General features: G+C 55.1%; 1 protein-coding gene across 1 annotated transcript; it reads right to left on the bottom strand.

The window, feature by feature from the left end:
• Window positions 1-9,211: 9,211 nt before the first annotated feature.
• ZNF683 (zinc finger protein 683) lies at window positions 9,212-17,101 on the bottom strand. The gene is given in 7 exon segments (XM_047085381.1): window positions 9,212-10,136; window positions 10,138-10,433; window positions 11,496-11,624; window positions 12,920-13,623; window positions 15,285-15,489; window positions 16,152-16,557; window positions 17,014-17,101. Coding segments are annotated over 6 exon segments (1,731 nt in total). The 5' UTR covers window positions 16,266-16,557; window positions 17,014-17,101; the 3' UTR covers window positions 9,212-9,853.
• Window positions 17,102-20,292: the final 3,191 nt, after the last annotated feature.

Raw genomic sequence — 20,292 nt, 5'->3', positions numbered from 1 at the left:
GCCATTATAAGAGAAGCTAAGGCCAGAAATGCACCTATGCCCCCAACTTCCCTCCCCCATTTCTATCTTCTTCCCTCCTGAGAGCCTGGTAGAACCCAGAACTTTGATCCTGCTCTGTGGCCCTCACAGTGACTCAGGTTTTATGAGGAGCAGAGATGAAAGGGGTTGAGGCCCAGGGAAGCCTGCTTGACTCCAGAACCATGGAAGCTATGAGTGGCCCTGGAATAGCCTTGTGAATGGGAAAGGTAGGGGGCTGACATGAATCCCCAATCCTTTCCTCAGACCAGAATTCCTGAGAGCAGGACACAACCAGACGCCTGAGGCCCTAGATCACAGCCCTTGGCTGAGGCCCTGGCCTCCTCCTGTCCTCACTAAGGGGTCCCTTTTCTTCCATCAGAACCCTGTCTGCTTGCTGGGACTCCTGACAAGGAGCTCACCTTTTCACTGAGCCCCCCACTGAGTCTCCTCTTAATTTCTGAAAAAATAGTAAGTACGATTTCAGTGAGATTCCCTACCCCCGAGGGCACTGATAGTAAGTGGCAGAGCCTGGGTTTTAAGTCATTGATTGATTGATTGATTGATTCATTCATTCATTCATCCAATGCTAACAGTTTTAGGTGATGTGCTAGGCCCTGCTTTGTTGTACCCAGAAATGGTATCCTAGGAGTCCAGGGATCAAAGAATTCAATTTAAAAACAGGAACTACATTTGGAAGGCCCCATTGGTTTTGGCAAAGCAACTGAAGAAGAGCTTCAAAGGAAGCCACTGGTCATCAGATCAAATACTGTAAATGACCTGCCAGCAAGTAGGATTCCACGCCTTTCTCAAGCCAGCCCAGCCCGTGAGCAACACCCCTGCCAGTCACTCATTCCATAAACATGTGCTCATCGCCTTCTGCCTGCACATTTCTAGGATACAGAGGTCACCATTTGACAGTTGACCTGTCCCATCCCTGGACAGTCATGACTGCTAAAGTGTTCTTCAAACTCTGCTGGAAATCTGCCTGCCCATAGCTGCCCCCTTTCATCCTTGCTCTGAAGACACCCCCCGATGACCCAGGATGCCCTTTCTAGGCTAGCAGAAGTCCTCATTCCCAAAGCCATCTCTTTTTCAGGGGCCCAGACCAACATGGACCTGTTGGCAGGGTGACTGTGACCTCCAAGCGAGGTGTGTGGGGCAGGAAAAGGGAGAGGCTGAGGAGGGGGTGGGGGGAGTGTGGGAAAGAGCCTCGTCTAACCCAACAAGTCCTGGATTCTCCCCGCTTACCTGTGAGTCACCCCCAAACTAGGCCAAACCAGTCCACAGGCCCACAGGCCCACAAACACACGCTGCGTCACACAGGCACACACTGACACACAGTCACTAGCACGGACCCACCGAGTCACACAGGCACAAAGACAGACCGGGGCGCTTACACGGACCCACACGGTCAGACACAGAGTCAGAGTTACAGACACTCAGAGACACAGCGGACATGCAGGTCACACACGCACGGAAACACACAGACACAATGACACACGTGCCTGTTCACAAGACACACAGGCCACTCACAGCCGTCCCCCTCCTCCTCCTCGTGAAATCTGCCTGCACTTGAACACGGACACACACATGGACGCACACGTATCTTACACATTCCCACTTACAGCCCCAACTGTGTCGCGCCTCCCCCCTGCCCCAATATCTGTCAATCCTGGCCCAGATATGCTTCCCCAGAAAGGGGACCTAGAAGGAGGCTATCCCTGGAGGCCTGCTTCCTGCTTCTGCACCTGAGCCTTAGCCTCTGGTCAGAGTCTGTCATTAGCTACCGAGTCCCCAAATAGCCAGGGAGTGGCACATAGAGCCCAGGTCCCCTCAGCTGAACCTACTGCTTCTTCCTTCTCCTCTCCGAGGCCTGCCTCCGCTGCCTACCTTCCCTCTCTCTGCAGCCCTTCTCTCCCAGCTGGGGCACTGGAGCAGGTCTCTGAGCAAGCCCGGGTCCACCTCTCCCTCTTCCTTGCCACAGGACGAGGTACCCCAACTCCTGCCCAGGGGCCTGGGCATTCCTGCTGCTGCCAAATCCACCTCCGCGAGGTCCCTATAAACCCTCTACGGCAACCGCATTCGACCCTCTGCTGTCTGCACAGGACCAGCGAAACCTCCGGGAGAGGCAGGATAAAGCAGTGGTTAGAGCACAGGCATCCAGGTTCAAATATCTGACCCCTTTGCTTTCTAGTTGACTTTGGGCAAGTGATGTAACCTCTCTGAGCCTTAGTGTCCCTATTGTAATGGGGGCGGTGAGCAACTTTAGTCCTACTTCATGGGGCTATTTGAGGACTGAAACGAATTATGCTTAGAAAACAAGCCACAAATAATAGCCACCACCATCATCACTAGGAACTTTTCAGAGCCCGGTTTGAGGCCTGGAGGCCCTAGAGATGTCACCCCCTCCTCAGTGAGTTTGAGGGGACCCACCCTTCTAGCTCTGGGCCTACCAGGCAGATTTAGGAGAGTCATTTCAATACAAATAAAAACCAAGGTTTGGGAGCCTTGCGCTGTTCCTATGGTAGCCACCCCAGAGCCAGGTAAGGTAATTATGCTGCGACCGAGGCGTTAGTAACAAGCATCCCTACTATTTGGACAGACCAACTCCTGGAGTTCAAAGCATGTCCTGTGTCCACCTCCTCCTTCCTCACCTCCAGCTACCAAATCTACTCAACAACTCAAGACCCAGAGAGGTTAAGCAGCTTGCCCCCGGACACCCAGCGCTTAGGCTGGGTGCCCATTCGCAGGCTGGGTCTGAGGTCTCCTGAACAGCACCAGGGAGTGAGTGGTGGGTGTTGCTGAGAAGGTGACCCTCCCCCATCCCTTCTATGACAGGCTATCCCCCGCCTCAGGTGGACAGAGGAGGAGAGCGGCAGTCGTTCCTGGAGGCAGCCTGTGGGTGAGGGGAGGGAGAGGAGGGCAGAGCTGGGGTCGGGAGGAGATGGTACAGTCAGCTCATGCTCAGGGAGCTGAATGAATGAGCCTTGAATTGGAAAAGCCCAGAGACCAGAGACCCGAGAGCGGGGCAGCCAGGCCGGTTTCCCCTCCTGTTGTCGCCCCATGCGGGGACTGACCTCTACTCACCGTCTGTGTGGGGATCTAGGTGTCCAGTGGGCCCGGAGCTCCTGCCGCTGGGCTGTGATCTCCCGATGCGGTGGGGCTCTCGGCCGGGGTTCCTGGGGCAGGTCTGTCAGGCACCCCGTGATGGGGCGGGGCCCCTGGGGAGGCTCCCGCCAGCCCCTGGATTCCTCAGGGCCGCAGGGGTGGAGAGCTGGTTGGGCCGGTTTAGGCTCCTCGTGCTCCTCCCCAGGTGCCTGCCCATGGCCCTGTAGGGTGATAGTGATGTGGTAGCGGGTCCTCCTGGCAGAGGGACTCCGGGGCAGGGTCTGGGCTGGATCTGGCAGCGCCGGCCCTGCTGGCACAGGCTCGCCCTTTGCCCCCTGGGCCGTGGGGAAGGATGCTGGGCGGGGCAACAGGTCTTCCAGGCGGCCGTGTGGCTCAGGCCTCAGAGGAACGTCTGGAGCAGTGTAGGGGGGTTGCAGGCAAGCGCAGCCTGAGGTTCCTTGTTCCAAACACCCAGGAGCAGCAGCGGGCACGAGGGCCAAGTCTCGAGCAGTCTCTGCTGCCAGTGCCAGGCTCTCCGGTCCCACAGAGGCACAGTTGGCCAGGTCAGAAGCACTGCCCACAGCTGGCCTCTGTAGGCGCCCCAGGGGTTGGGTGGATCCCCCTGAGCTGTGTCGTCTCTTCCAAAGCCAGGAACCACAGCTCCCTGCCCGAAGGTCCCATTCTGAGCAGCTCTGGGATTGGGCCTGGGGGAAAGCAGAGACAGGGGTCCGGCGACAGCACTTTCCCCTGTCCCCCCAAGCGCCTCTGAACACCCCTGACTGCCCTCCTTGGCACAGGAGAAGCTGAGCAGAGCTGCCGTAAAGCCCGTGAGAACTAGACAAAAGGGCAGAGCTCTGGGAAGGCCCACGGCATTTAACTCACCCCCTCCCATTCTACATATGAGGAAAGTGAGGCCCAGAGAGGACACTGACTTGACTAAAGTCACTCAGTGAGGGCCCAACTCTCAGGCCGACTGCTGCCTTCCCAGGCATCCACAGGCCTCTGGCCCTGTGGCACCAGCTGCTCTGGGGATTAGGGGCTGCATGGGCATGCGTGCTACAAGTGCCTGTGGCCTCTGCCTGCTTCGGGCTTCCAGACAGCTCGCAGCCCCCTCCCCAGTACCCTCACAGCCTGAGATTTCCAAACACACTGGGCGCAGAGGTGCACCTGGGCCGTGGGGGAGCCAGGGAAGGGGGTTCCCCCGAAAGTGGGGCAAACCTAACCTCCATCTGCTGTCTTCCTCTGGGGCCCAGCTGGGCCGTGGGAATGAGAAGACAGGGCCAGGGATCCCAGATCCATATGGACACTGCTCCCCAAACCACCAATTTTCAGGGACAGGCTTGTGTCCTTGGCAACAGAGGAGCCACGTCTGGGGTCAAAATTCCTCCTAGCAGCGGCCCTTGATCCCAAATACCTCAATTTACTCATCTATGAAATAGATTCAGTCTCTCTTTCCTCAGGGGCTAAACACCTCAAGAGGGTACAGTGGTTAATGTAGGGGCCTGCAGCGAGGCAACCCGGGCTCAGATCCCAGCTCTGGTACTTCCTGGCACACTCTCAGTGTCCCCGTGTGTAAAATGGGTGTGATAATAACAGTACCTGCTTCCTGGGAGTGCTGTGAAGACTGTAGGAGATAAGCCGTGCAGGGTAACCGGCACATAATGAGTACTCAATTAAATGCTAGTTATTACTAATGGCATTCAGGACCACAGACACATGGCTGCTTGAGCCACTTCCAGAGAAGGCTATTTGCTTCTCTAAAGGGAGGACACCCCGTCACTGTTCAAGCCATGGCTCGGGTCCCCACTGAAGATGGGGATACTGTGGCCAGAGGGTTAAACCACTGGCCCAGCTTTACCCCCTGGGGAGCCATGCCAGGAAGGCGGGGGCCAAAGATGAGACAAGGTCAAGCTAGAGGAGGGAGGGTGGAGAAGGGGGTCCTGGGAATAGGCACTGGCCCTCAGCGCCTCCCCAGAGGGCCTGAGCATGACGAAGCTTATGCTTCCAGAACAGCTAGTGCCTCATGCTGGATGTTTTACATGTTTACTTTCTTTCTCACAACACCTCTGAGCTGCATTATTGTCCCCATTTTGCAGATAGGGAAACTGAAGTTCAGAGGTGGGGGAGGGGGGACATCTACTCAGGGTGACACAGTAAATCAGTGGCAGAGGGAGGATGAGAGAACTCCAGGTTCTCAGGGCCTGCCCAGCTCCTCCCCAAGCTTCTGGCCCTCCTCCTCTCCCACCCCTTCGGATTCTTTCTTACCTTGAGGCTGACATTGTTGGTGCTGCCCAGGCCCTGGGCCAGGTCAGGGCAGCTCTGGCCACCCCAGGGCCTAGGAAGGAAGCAAAGGGAAGGGAGTGAAGTAGCTTCCTCCTCTCCCACCCCTAGACTGGACCTTGGGGTCCTTCCCCACTTCTCTCAGGGCACACAGGCAGGCTGAGCTCCTGAAACCTTGCGAGTGGGGCAAGGTCTATGCAGCAGCCTCCTCTCTGCTCCCTCCCCCAGCTGTGTACTCCCAAAGAGAGAGAAAGAGACAAGGATAAGCTTGAGACAAAAATGAGGACTAGGTCTGTAGCAGGGTCAGAATATAGAAGCAGGACAGCACCTCAATAATTCAAAAGCTTGCCATTTGTGGAGGCCCTCCCCATGCCATGCCGGGCTTAGCCTTAGGTATGGTGCTCATATGATCTTCTTCGAGCCTCACAATAATCCTAGAAGGTGGATATTATGCCCATAGTTTTTCAGTAAGGAAACTGAAGTCCAGAAAGGTGAAGTGACTTGCCTGGAGTCACACAGCTAGTGACCCTTGGAGTTAAGACACTAGGACCGTCCCACTCCAAAAGCTGGTTAGACATCACAGCACTAATGGGGGCAAGGTGGGGAAGTGCCTTGACTGCCTCCTCCACACACCTTGCGCCCAACTCCAGGCAATCAGCAGGGATCAGAGGCCTGTGCCTTAGTGCTGGAGTCCTATTCCCACGTCTGGTGAGAACCAACTCCAAGTGCATGCATGAGATGTATCATCACGCTGGCCCACGAGCATGTGCAGTCCCTCCCCTGTCCTCCCAACCCCTGACTCACCTGCATGCCAACCCTGCCTCCTCTCAAGTGGGGAAAGGGAGGGGCAGTGCCACCTGGGCCTATAGGGCAGGTTCCTGCCATACAGGGTAATGGGAGAGGGTGTGTCCTCCAAGTGGGGGCGGGCAGGGCAGTGTCAGGGTGTGGGTACCCCCCCCCCCCCCGGGCATCCAGGCTTCCAGGCTTTCAGGGTGGCTAGGCCCTCCCCTCCCCTCTCTCTTTGGTGTGGAAGAACAGTACAACCCCTCCTCTCACTCTGCCCCCATCACGCTCCCACCCCTCCCAGAGGGGCCAAAGACAGCTCTGTCATGATAAGATCAGAACAAATTGCTGGATAACTCCGTAGATACACAATACCCCGTGCCTGAGAGCACATTCCTAGCTCTTCTCAGATTCCACTGTGAGCTGCTGGGATCCTCTTCACTGTCCTCCCTCCCAGCCATTCAGCTTTGCCGTCCAGAGCCTTTTTCCTTTCACTTAGACATTAGCCACCAGTGAATGGGCTCAGAGAGGAAGCAATTTGTTCAAGGTGACAAGCCCAGTGGCACCTAGGGTTAGGATGAGGCTCTGGCCCCCTGGCTTTGCAGTCCTGAAATCTCTCTAGCACATCCAGGGCTTTCAGGATATAGGCTCTGGAGTCAGGCCGCTTCAGCCTGTAACCAGGCTCGGCCACTTCCCAGCTGTGTGACTGGGCAGGTGACTTCACCTCTCTGAACCTCCATTTCTATATCTGAATCACATGAAATACCTGCCTCGTAAGAGCTGCTGTGAGGATTAAACGAGATAATCCAGGTAGGGCATGAAAGGCAAATAAAGTTTATTGTTATTACAGTCTGGGACGACAGGGGAAATCCTTTCTGTGGCACATAAGGGCAAATGCAATGCAGTTGGAGGCAATTCAGGTACCTGTCCTGCTCATGACAAAGGGAACGAAGACCAGAGGTAAACTGGCCTGTGATGTGAGAATCAAAGTCCACAGGGGCGGGGGGAGCTACCGCATTTGCCTTTAAACTGTGTCAGGAGAGGAAATCACTGTCTGCAGGCCGCCTATCGCGTTTACGGAATTGCAAAAGTTGTTTTAAAGTTTTAAAAGAGCACAGATACTTTTATAAAGATCGTTTTCACATTCACGTATCCAAAATCTTAGTACACTGACACGTATATTTTTATGCTCCGAGACACTCATACATGCTTATTTGAACATCCACTACGCGCTCACTCACACGCGCGCGCGTACACACACACACACACACACACACACACACACACGCACACACACATCCCTGGGGCCAAGGGGAGCCCCTGCGGCCCTCCTCCATCCCCCTCACCTATCCCGAGCTCTGGCCTCCTCCGGGGTCCTCTTCCCCCTGCGCTTGCTCCCGAGCCCTAGCCCTGCCAAGCGGCGGGCCAGGCGTGCCCCCAGGCCCCCGTGCCGCTCGGCCATGGCAAAGGCAAAGCCCCGGGCTTCGGGACACCAGACCGCTCCGGAGCCACGGGGGCCACCCGGATCCGCTTATTTGCAGGGAAACGCCTTCTCCGGCCCGCCCCCCGGAGCAAACAGCAGCCCCGCCCGCACTCGGGGCGGGCGGGGGACTGACCCAGATGCTACCCCTGGTGCAGGGCACGAGGTGCGCTTCGCAGGGGCCGCCCCCAACCCGGGCAGCTCCGCCAGAGCCTCGCCCACCCCCGCCCAGGCCATGCTCTCAGTCGGGTCCGCGCTACTTCTTTAGGCCTGGGGAGGCGCCAGGGGTACACCGGGTGCTGGCAGCCCCCATGCTGGCCTTGCACGAGGTGGGCGGGGAAAGAGGGACCTAGGTTCTGCGGGGGTCAAGAGGCAGGGAGGAACAAGAGGTCTCTCCCCTCCCCCGAGAAGGAGGGGCTAGAACGCAGGGGCGGGATCAAGACCGGTGTGGGCTTGGTCTTGCGGAGTGGGTGGGGCCTAGCCCGAGTGGTTGGCATCTGGCGCAGAGCCAAAGTGGTGACGAGGTGGGCTTAAACTCGGACGTTGATTACTGCGGGGAAGGCCAAAGCCCACCACGCCATTGCCCTGACAAGAGGGGCTCCCCATAAGAGTTTTCTCTTGCGCTCCTGGGGAGCCTACAACACAGGGTGAATCTTGCCCAGTCCCTGGTGGGGAAGCCGCTCTCAAACCCACAGGGGTGCGAATGGAGGCCCCCTGCTGGAAGTTGGCCAGTTATTACTGGGGTTTTTTTAGTTTATTTAATTTATTTTCTTGATTTATATCCAAGTTAGTTAGCATATAGATCAACAATGATTTCAGGAGTAGATTCCTTAATGCCCCTCACCCATTTAGCCCATCCCCCCTCCGACAACCCCTCCAGTAGCCCTCTGTTTGTTCTCCATCTTTAAGAGTCTCTTAAGTTTTGTCCCCCTCCCTGTTTCTATATTATTTTTGCTTCCCTTCCCTTATGCTCATCTGTTTTGTATCTTAAAGTCTTCATATGAGTGAAGTCATATGATATTTGTCTTTCTCTGACTAATTTCGCTTAGCCTGATACCCTCCAGTTCCATCCATGTAGTTGCAAATGGCAAGATTTCATTCTTTCTCATCGCTGAGTAATACTACATTGTATATAGAAACCACATCTTCTTCATCCATTCATCAGCCAATGGACATTTGGGCTCTTTCCACACTTTGGCTATTGTCGATAGTGCTGCTATAAACATTGGGGTGCACGTGCCCCTTCAAAACAGCACACCTGTATCCCTTGGTAAATACCTCCTAGTGCAATTGCTGGGTCCTAAGGAAGTTCTATTTTTAATTTTTTGAGGAACCTCCATATTGTTTTCCAGAGTGGCTGCACCAGTTTGCATTCCCATATTACTGTTTAATAACAGCTATTGGTATTTTCTTATACTTTATTTATTTTGAGAGAGAGAGAGAGCGCGCGCGCCCTCACATGAGTCGGGGGGGGGGGGGCACAAGGGGAGAGGGGGAGAGAATCCCGAGCAGGCTCTGTACTGGATCTCACAAATCGTGAGATCATGACCTGAGTCCAAATCAAGAGTCGGTGGATTCTTAGCCACTGAGTCACCCAGGCACCCCAATAATAGCTACTGTTTATTGTGATTAATAATCTTGCTTCTCAGGCAGTGCCCTTTCCCCACCTGTTGCTAACTCCCAAGTGGGGGGCAGAAGACCTTGCACATCTGAGGGAATCCTCTGGGACCGCAGAGAGAAAGGTCATCAGGAGGGTCCTAGCTCCTCAGGCTCTCTTTGCCAGTTCTTCCCTCCTTATACTCCTTGTAGAGCCTCTACCTCTTCCCTGAGCTCGCACCTCCTTAGCCCTTTGCCCTCTTTGGTGGCTGGTCCTGGCACACAGGGGGATATCTTGCTTCCGGGTCATGAGTAGACATTGACATCCTTGTGTTCTTGTCCCTCCACCCCACAGGGGGCTCAGCTCCTAGCAGGTGCAGAAGGAGGAGCTCACCCCGCCCCCTGACCGTGGCAGGGAATACCAGCTAAGGAGGCACAATGGCTTCTTACGAACTGTGAGACAAGAAGGTGGTGGGAAGCAGCAGACATGCATCTGGGCAGGTGCTGGAACATCTGTTCAGGAAAAAGAGCAATGTGCCCGGTGCGTGGCAGCATAGTCTGCACCGTGCAGAGTCCTGGAAGGCCGAACTACCCACTGGCAAGCTGAGATTGGAGGGCCTCGTCCCAGACCGGGAGCAGGAGATGGCTGCCTGCCCCACCCCAGGGGAGAGCATCACAGAATCTCCGTGGCTGTGTCCCCTGACCTGGTGGATTGCGAAGTCTGACCAATACACAGTGGCTTCCCCCGCCACTGTTGAAGCTCAGGAGGCCTCGACTTGCCGTAGAGAAAAATCCTTTAATCGCTCTGCCCTGCCCCCTCCCCAGGACAGTCCTGGCACCAGGGCTCAGGCTGGCTGCCCTCACTTGCCCCAGATGCCGAGGACCTCTTGACCTTTTCCGAATCCCAGCCCAGCTGCCTCTCTGATGACACCCCCACAAGACCTAGAGCTTCCTGGTGCCATCGGGCAAAGCAGGCAAGAGACGCCAGGGGCAGGTGGGTGTGAGCTAGGCCGCAGGGCCGGCGGGCGTGCAGCCGCTGGTGCAGCTTCAGGTGAACATGCCGGGTGAAGCGACTTGGGCAGACACTGCACCCGAAGGGCCGGGCCCCTGAGTGCATCCGCAGGTGGGTCTTGAGGTTGCTGGAGCTGCTGAAGCGCTTGTGGCACATCTGGTGGGAAGGGGCGCTGGTGTCAGCTCTGCCCACCTGGCTGGCTCAGGAGCTCTGCTCCCCTCCCCACCTTGGACACCCCCCACCACCCCCCTCCCCCCCCCCCCCCCCCCCCCCGTAATGCAGGCCCGGAAGCTTTCCCCTGATGATTTCTCCCTGGGACCCACAGCGTCTGGCCCATTGGTGCCAGGCAGACCTGGGTTAGTATCCTGGTTCTTACTCCCTGTGTGACCTCGCATAGGTGACTTCTCCTGGCTGAGCCTTGGTTTCCTTATTGGTAACACGTTACTGTAAACACCTAACCTCACAGGGATGATGGACTGAACGAGATAATCACATAGGACCCTCGTGCGTGGGTCTACAGCTTTAGCGGGCGTAATTAACATTTACTGGGAGCTGCGGCATGCCAGGAGTTGGTCTCACATGGTCTTCCCCAGGACCCTGGAGAAGCATGACTAAGTACCAATATAGCTCCCACATTTCAGCGAGAGAGTGAGGCTCAGAGGAGGCGAGCCACTAGCCAAAGATCACACAACAAGCTGGAGGTAGAGCTGGAATCTGAACCCAAGTGGCCCAGACTTAGAACCTCTATATTTCTTTCACGACTGCTTCTGTAAAACGGGGGAAGCATTCCTGCTGTTCTGACTTCCCAAGGGCTGTGGTGAGTTTCAGAGGGAGGGAGCTAACACCAAGCTTGTGTTACCCGTAGTGCGTACTTTCACACACTGGGCCTTTTACTTCTGCAGCAGCCCTGGGAAGTAGGTAATAGGTATTCACTCCCCAGCACCCCCAACTTTGTTATTCTCCTCCCATAGGCCTTCATCTCTATTCCTCACGCCAGGCCCAGGGAGTGAGCTCCCGTATCACATTCTGGCCCTTCCAGGCTGACTCGGGTCATTTTCACCTCCCTCCACCTCCCTCCCCACCTCCACCCTTGCTTCCAGTCCTGTCTCCACCTGCTCAGGAGGATTGGGGAATAGAGGCTACAGGTGCCAACCCTCCGGGGCCCTGGAACTACTCACCAGCCCCCAGGAGTACAGGGGAGGGGAAGTAGGGTCTCACCAGGCACTCGTGGGGCCGCTCCCCGGTATGCACCAACTGGTGCTTCTGCAGGTGGGCGAGCTGAGTGAAGCGCTTCTGACACAGGGCACACTGGAATGGGCGCTCCCCGCTGTGCACACGCAGATGGACCTGAGCCAGGTGTGGGACAAATGTTGCCAACTGCCCAGACCCCTCCGGCAGGGTCTGGGATCCTGTCCCAATCTCTCCCCACATCCCCACGGGACCCCTATTTAGCCCTGAGGCTTCTCAAGGCCCCTCTTGCCTTTCCCCAGGGTACCCTCACTCTTTCTGCTGCCCTGCAGGAAGGGACATGACAGTGGTCAGAAGGCTAGGTAAGGCGGTGCGACTCAAAGTGTGGTCCACAGACCAGCAGCATCAGCACCATCTGGGAGCATGTTAAAGAGGCACGTTCTCATTAACTAACTAACTAATAAATAAATAAATAAATAAATAAATAAATAATGAGGTGCCCGAGTGGCTCATTTGGTTAAGCCTCTGACTCTTGATCTTGGCTCAGGTCATGATCTCCCGGTTCGTGAGATCGAGCCCCGTGTCAGGCTCTGTGCTGACAGTGTGGATCCTGCTTGGGATTCTCTCTCTAGCTCTCTCTCCGCCCCTTCCCCACTCGTGCTCTCTCTCCCTTGTGTTCTCTCTCTCACAAAATAAATTTTTTAAAAAATGCAGATTTTCAGGCCCTGCCCCAGGCCAGCTGACTGAAGATCCCTGGGGCTGGGACCTAGGAATCTGCATGTTTCCTAGCTCCCCGGGTGGTTTGAGGCTCATTAAAGTTTAAGCACCCTTGCCCTGGGGACCCGGAAGCGTCCCTCCTCAACAACCATAACTTTTCCTCAACTTCAGTGCCGCCAACATGTGCGTAGATCCCCATCTCTGCTGACACAAAGAGGTGTGCCCATGGGGTCCCCTCTGGGCGATGTGGATGATGGCCCCAACGGGCACTGTGCTGCTTCATGGGGTCCCCCGTGAAAAAAGCTGGTTGTCAGGTGGGTGGCCTGGGCTCACTAAAATTTATGCCCCCACCAGACCTTCAAACAAATAAACAAGAAGAGGCTTAACTGGGGATCCAGAAAGGGCTTTGCACTAGATGTTGAGAGGCTAATATCAAGGCCTAACTTCACCATTAAATCGAAGTAACTTTGGGCAAAACTTTCCCTCAGTTTCCCCATGTTTGAGTGCAGTGGACGCTCTCACAGACTATCTCTTAGAGTGGAGAGGACTTTTGGCGGCCGTTTTGTCATCTCCTCTCCACAAACATGACACCGAGAGGCCAAAGGAAGCATCCCAGGTCACAGCCTAGAGGCTGCCCAGGAGTTGCTCTGGCTTTAAGGCCCTTGATTCTGGAAGCAGGATAGCACGGGGTCATTGAAGGATGCCGAGGGGAGCAGCGGAGCCCAAGACGCAGATACCTTGAGGTTGGAGAGCTGCCCGAAGTTCTTGCCGCACACATTGCACTCGTACAGGATTTTGCCATTCTTTTTCTTCAGTGGGTAAGGCAGCGCCGCGGTGCCTGTCCGGGAGCCCAGTGGGGTCCGCCTCGCTGGAGCCGCCCTGCCAGCACTCTTTTGCCCTGAGGAGTAGGTCCTGACAGCTCCAGGTCCTGGATTCCAGGCCTGGAAAGGCTGGATCTGGCCAGAGGCTTGGGAGGCCCCTGGGTAAGGATACAGGGTCTCCCTCTGGGCCGTGGGGGGCCCAGGCTCATTGACACTCATCAGCAAGCTGGGCATAGCCATGACGGGGTGGGAGGGATCTGGGGGCCGCATGAAGAGGCGGGGGCATCGGACAGAAGGTAGGGCCCCATAGGTAAGCAGGTAAGGAGGAGGCAGGAGAAGTGGATATGCAGGACAGAAGGGGTGAAGGCAGAATGGGAGCTCTTTGGAGATGGGAGTGGGCAGCAGGCAGGACAGACAGGAGCAGAAAGCTAAGGGGATGGGGCTCCTTCTGTTCTGCCAGGGGGGTGGGCAAGAGCTGCTGTGGGGACAGAAGGATGGGCAGCGGGCCCCCTCTCCAGCTCTTTCCCATTGGCTTCCCCTCTGGTCCCTGCTCGCAGAGTGCTTGGCCGTGAGTTTCTCGCCATCAGTGGAGCCTGCATGCAGCCCTGGTGGCTGGAGCGCTGAGCGGGAAAAGGAAGACAGTGGTCAGGGCCCCACTACCTGGGGGAAAGCTCTGTTCCCCATCTAACCTGCCCTGCTCAGGCTGGGAAATCGCCATAGCCTTGCAAGCCTGTTGGGTGACTTGGGCAGGCATTTCCCCTCCCTGGGCCTTCCTGGTCTGCACTTGGACTTGCCAACAAAAGGACCTAGTATGTCTGTGGTGCTCAACCATTTTAGGGAGAGAAGATGATCAGGAAGCCTACTAGAGGGGCGCTTGGGTGGCTCAGTCGGTTAAGCGTCTGACTTTGGCTGGGGTCATGATCTCAGTTCATGCGTTTGAGCTCCGTGTCGGGCTCTGTGCTGACAGCTCAGAGCCTGGAGCCTGCTTGGGATTCTGTGTCTCCCTCTCTCTCTGTCCCCCCCACCTTCTCTCTCTGTCTCTCAAAAATGAATAAACATTAAAAACAAAAAAGAACCTTATTAGACATCCAAGTGGAGAAGCCAAGTAGGTAGTTGGATGAATTGGTTTGGAATTTGGTTGGTTGTTTGTTTATCTGTTTGGTTTGGAGTTTATAAAAGAGAGGTCCAAGCTGAAGACATAAATCTGGGTGCCAGGGACCCCGAGGAGACCGCATAAGGACGACCCTTGATCTGCTGTGTCCAAAACGGTAGCCACTTGACTCATGTGATGACGTTTCAACTACTTAAAATAAGTACAATAAGAATTCGGTTCTTCATTCACACGAGCCACGTTTAAAAGGCTCAGTAGGTACGGTCGTAAACAGCACAAGTACGGATCATTTCCTTTCTTGCAGGAAAGAAGTAGCTGTCAAACAGCACTACTACCCTCCGTAAAGTGAACAGGAGAGGAGGGAAAGAAGAGAAGAGGTGAGACTAAAGGGTGGGGGAGGGGAGAGAAGAAGGCTTTGGACTGAGTTATGGAGCATGGGGATATTCAGGAGGTAGGCAGAGAAGAGCGAGGAAGGGAGACTGAGGCACAACAGCCAGGGAGGTGGGAGACATATAAGGTGAAATACTGAAAAGAAAAAAGGTCACAAAGTAGATGTCTGCTTGGATCCTCATTTATTCGCTCAGCCAACTTCGCTGACCTGTCGTTTCACTCTGTGCTCTGTGCTGGGGAAATAAGGGACCGGGCAGCACAGTCTGCCCTCCAGGAGGTTACAGTTGTGTGATGAAATGGTGCGTTACAGTGCAGCAAATCTAGAACATAGGTATAGTGACATCCTACTCCCATGGAAGAAGAAACTGGCCTCGGTGATGTGCCCAAGGTCACAGAGCCGGGAAGGGCAGAACCAGGACTCTATCCTCAGCTCTCTGGCTCCCGGTCAGTGCTCCTATCTCATAATGAAGACTCCTTTGGCTCAAACATTCTAGGCGCAGGGCTCCATCCTCAGTCCCAGGACTCGGACTACCCCTACTCCAGGTCCCATGCTCATGCCTGAGAAAGCCACTGTCCATCCACCTCCTCTAGCTCAGGTGTCACCCTGAAAGCCCCGCCCTGCCCCAGGCCAGGACTCCAGGCCAGAATACGGAAGTAAAGCGTGCCTGAGGCTCCGTCCTCACCAGTGACACTGGGTCCCCTCCCTTTCCTGTCCTGAAATCTAAGAGTCCTCTCCCACCCGCTGCCTCCTTCACGGTGCAGCCCTCTGCCCTGGCTTACTTGTGCTGAAGGTGTCGCTTCTGAGACCTTGTGGGGCCATGCCCAGCAATGCCGGCTGCAGGGCACACAGGTATAGGTCCAGGCCCTGGGGACAGGTCAGCAAGGCAGACTTGGCTGGCACCAGCGGCAAGGGGCACAGCCAGCTGGCACAAGATGAGCCATGGGCATCCACGGTGTCAGGAAGTGGCCTGCGAGCTGAGGAGACCTGGCAGACAGGGGGCAAGGGACTTGGGGGTGGGAGACAGGGACACCTGTGTTCCCAGGATGGTCCCGGCTCCAGTTTGGTTTCCAAAAGAGGAGAAGCTAAGACCCACCCTGTATCATGTCTGTCACTCAAACGGCTTCCCCATCCCTCATTTGAAGATTTCCCCAAAGACTTTTGTACCCACCCCAGTACTGCCCTCCTCCTATCCTCTACAACCCCTCACCTAGCCCTGGTCTCTCTCCCTTCCTTCCTTCCTGACCCCTTTGGCCCCACTGTGTCTCAGACCATCTACTGTGTTTTGAATGGAGCCTAGATGAACTTGGAGAAAACCCTCATCAAAGACTGTAAACCCCACGAGATGGCCCTGAGCTTCCCTCCCGCCAAGGCCCAGGTCGTGGTCATACAGCCAAGCCTCCTGCAGGCGCTATGCTATCCCTTCTCACGCCCCACAGGAAAGGTCTGGCCCCTGGGGCATGGGAGAGGATCTCTGGTACCCCCAGGGCAGGTCTCCATGATGTACCAGGCGGGGTAGGAGTGCTCAGGACCAGGGGCCAGTGGGAATCTGGTCCCTTCAGATTTCCCCCTCCCCCCGACTTCATCCTAATGTCCTCTCCCTTTGTAAGCAGGCTGCCCTCAAAGATTGGGCTGGGATCCCTCCTTACCTGGTTGCCTTGGCAGAGCTGGAAGTCCGGGCTGGAGGACAGGGAGCTCCCTGTACTCCCCAGAGGCTGAATCTTGTGGCAACAACCCAGTTCTGGAACAGACTCCCCCTTCATGCCCCTACTACCCGATGGGAAGACAGGTCAGTCACAGGTGAGCAGTGAAGGACCTCCACACAGGAGCCTGGCTTCTAGAGCTGGCCGTTCCACTACACCACCGTGTGACTTTGAGTCACTGCCCCTCCTGGCCTCATTTTCCCTATCTGCAGAACACGAGGGTTGGACAGGCTGATGTCTAAGGACTCAGTACTGACATTTAGAAGCCAATGATGCTCTCTTCGTAGGTGCAGGAAGAAGATCGAATGGAGACAATCAGAGGTGAGGAGCTGAGCTGGCCTTATGCTCATCCCTGGGGAAGAGGACGGAGAGGAAGATCCTCATGGAAGGTACTTCTGAGTGAACTCAGAGATAATCGACACAGCTTTTCTGGGCAGCAGAGGAAGCCCTAGGGTCCTGCTGCCCAGACTACCCAGGCTCAGCTCCCTCACCAGGGACAGTCTGAGAAAGCAGGCCAAGAGTCCCCTGGGTCCCCTGACTGGCCTGACAGGAAGATTCTCTGCTCGCTCAGCTGTCCGTTTCTCTGCCTTCTTTTCACCGAAGGCCACACAGCACAGGGACCACCTCAGCTCAGCAAGTGTCTCAAGGCTCATTCCCCTTCTCCTCAGTGGCCACACTTCCCTCCTCCTCCAGTGCTCCTCGGACGCGGACCCTAGCACGTTCACTCGAGTGTCTCAGCCTGCCAAAGCACGGTCTCCTTTTTCCCTTCCCCCACTCCTCCCGACCCTGCCCAGCAGAGGCTTTTCACCTGCCTGCGTGAGCCTCTTCACCTGGTTCTGCAGAAGTTCCCTCTGAGGGATGCAGGGAGGTGGGCAGGCGGGCAGCTGCTGCCTGTGGTTGAGGCCCCAGTGAGTGTGACAGGAAGGTGCTTCATTTGAAGTTGCCACAAGTAGGAAGAAGGGGGCAGGCGGGGGTGGGGGGGGGCCTGTGAGACCTGATGAGAGGGACCCACCCACCAGCCTTTACCTACCTGTGGCAACTTTACGGGACAATGTGCTGATTTGGGACTACTACAAACTGGGGTTCTGGAATATCAGTGTGTGGAGCTGGGGCGAGTGGGGTGGGGCTATGTGAGGCCAAGAGGGACACAGCAAGGCTCAACGGCTGAAGCTGGGGTCCTTCTGGAGACAGGGGCCTGGCCAAGATGGAACCGGGCAGTGATGATGACAGGGAGGACAGTGATGGTGGTGCAGGGACAGGGACAGTTATAGACCAGAGCAGGCAACACGGAAGGATATGGAGTGGAGCAGAAAAGAGAAGGAATCTGATCTCACGGAGCAGAGGCCCCGGAGGCAGCAAATACACCCTCCTCTTTCTCGTCCCATCTCTGATCTGCCTATCCTGAGAAATCCTTTCTCTCATCCCGATACTGAGCTGAGGCCCCAACAGGGGTAAGAGGTGATTCAGTGGCATAGCAAAATGCATATAAGGAATGGCTAGATATCAAAAGAGAAGCTCCATTGGTTAGGAAGCAGTTTTTTGGGCCAAGCAGTTTCATTATTTGTGAGAGCAAGAAAAGGCACACATTTCTAGAGACTCAAATTCTGCCCAGTTGGTGGATCCGTATCACACAATGTCTGGCCCCGTGTGACACAGGCCCAACCACTCATCAGACTCCACCCAGCCATTCCATCGAGGTGGCCTGGAGCACACAGGGACATCTTGGACACTCCACCACGAGCAGGGGCATATGACCGGTGTTTCTCTGCCAGCCCAGCCCCTGACTGGTGACCACCCCCACCATGGCCTCCATCACTTCCCATCAGAATTATTTGCCCACATAATGACCCCTATGTGCCTGTGAGTGTCTCAGGGACAGGAACCACTGTCTACTCATTTTTATTTCCAGTGCAGACATTTATTGGGTTTCTTGGATGCTCAGAATGTGGAATTTCCCCCCCACATGCATCTGGAGGGAGGCAGAATGCACCTCCCACTATAAAAGCCAAGATGGCCACACACTTGATTCCGACCTCCCCGAACCCAGCACGTGATACAGGCACATGACATGGACTGGGCCAACTGGATGCCCCCATCCAGACTGGATCAGAAACCAGGGGCCCTAAAGAGGCAGGTAAGTATAGACTCCACCCTGCACATCATGCCACGTCGGCTTCCAGGGCAACAGAGGAAAGAAAGGGGTTCAGAGGGCGTTGCAGAATCCTCTCTGAGCTGGGTCCTGGGGGGGGGGGCGGGGTCTCAGCTTCTCCTGATCCAGCCCATTCTCCAAGTCTGGCTCTACAGCATTTCCAGACATTCTGTGAGCTTCCCCATATCTTTTAAAGGAATTGCTTTTCTTCAACCCTCCTGAAATGGTTTCTGTAGCTTAACCCGAGAATCTCCATAACATATGCCCAGAACAAAAGATAAAGCAACAGCGTTCAGGCTGGAATACTGAGCCTTCAGGATCTGAGTAGTCAGCTACCTGTACAAAGAGCTTCCCGCCTTTCTCAGCTGCCCTCTCACTATCCTTCAGATTGGTGAAGGAGCTCCTCCCTGGTGCCGCTTGTAGCCTTGATCCACCCAAACTGCATGCCCCAAAAGCTGGAGCCCTCCCAGCCTCCAAGGCCACAAGCCTGCCTTCCCGCGCAGCCTTGTTGGAATCACAGGGGAGCCAGGGCCTGGCTAGGCACCCACAGAAAACCCCAGTCTCATCTCCGAGGAGGAGTCACCTGCACCTTTGGCTTCCTATCTTCCACCTGCTAACTCCACCCACCCTGGCATCACACTCTTGCTCCCAACTCTCAGAAAAGTCTGTAAACCTCTTGATTCGAAACAAAAAGGGAAGTAGACTTGGAGATTTCTGACTGTCCGGTCCCTGAAAGGCCTGGCTAGGAATGTCCTGGGAGGTGGGCTGAGGACATAGGGCCTCGAGTTCCCACCCAAAACAGCCTCCACCTGCCAACCCCTTCCTTGTTCTCATCTCCTGGGCCCTGCCAGGTCTTCTGTCCTGTCAGCCTTTCAAGTCCACCGTGATGTCATTAGCCTAACTGTGATGTCACCACGTTTCACATCCCTGTGGGGTAGCTCAGGCATAGAACTACAGCCTCTTAGTCAGGGAACCTGTGCAGATACCTGGACCCAGATGAGAGACCCAGGCCAAGGCAAGTCCTCAGTGACCACAGGGGGGCTTGGGAAGTGCTTGTGGATGGGAGAGAGGATTCGGAGCCTTCAGGGATAAGCGGGGGGCACCAGAGAGGCCTTTGACAAGAGCTGGAGGGCTGGACAAGGGTCTTCAGGCTCCTGGCTCATGGACGCTTACTTTCTTCTTCGTTCTGTTAATTACAAGATAAAACATACTAGCAGTAAACATTTCAAACAGCAGAGAACAAAAAGACAAAAAAAAAAAAATGGAAGCTCCCCTCCTTCACAATTTCCTAGGGACCAATGTGAATTTTTTGGTGTTTAGCCCCTGACATTCACATATGAACCTACAAACGAGTAAGTGAACTTTTTAACTTTGTTTTTATACAACCTAGTTTATAAGATACATATACTTTTCTGTAGCTCTTTCCATCCAACAATCTGCTGTGACCATCATTTCATGCAGAACAAACACATCTGCCTCCTGCTTTTTCCTGATTGCATAGTGTTCCACAGCAGGGTTGGACAAACTGGCATTCCTGTATTGTGGACTCCTCAATTCTTCCCTCTTCCACACAAGGCTGGAAAAGACCTCGTATGGAAGTAGTATGCAGAGCGATTAAGAACACTAGCTGGGACTTAATCCCAGCTCTGTGACCGTACGCTAAGTCACTTAACCTCTCTGTGCCTCTTTCCTTATCTGTCAAATGAGGATAATAATAGTACTTGCTTCACAATGTTCTTTTGAAAATTCCTCCAGTTGATTCACCTAAAGCTCTTAGGCCAGTGCCTGGCCCAAAGCAAGCACTTGACAAATGTGGATTAATGTTAACATTGTACATCAATCTTTGCCTAGTTAGGCAAGCAAGTTAGGCAGCTTCCTAATAGTGTTAAAATTGTGATGAATGTTCCTGGCTCACTTTGGAAAGACCAGAATTTGAGC

This window comes from Lynx rufus, unplaced genomic scaffold (assembly GCF_022079265.1).
Source record: "Lynx rufus isolate CCGP_SWC_20201006 ecotype Redwood Valley unplaced genomic scaffold, mLynRuf1.p SCAF_2, whole genome shotgun sequence".
Classification (NCBI taxonomy): Eukaryota; Metazoa; Chordata; class Mammalia; order Carnivora; family Felidae; genus Lynx; species Lynx rufus.
Note: the sequence above shows the minus strand (reverse complement) of the source record. Positions and strands in the feature narration are given on the sequence as shown.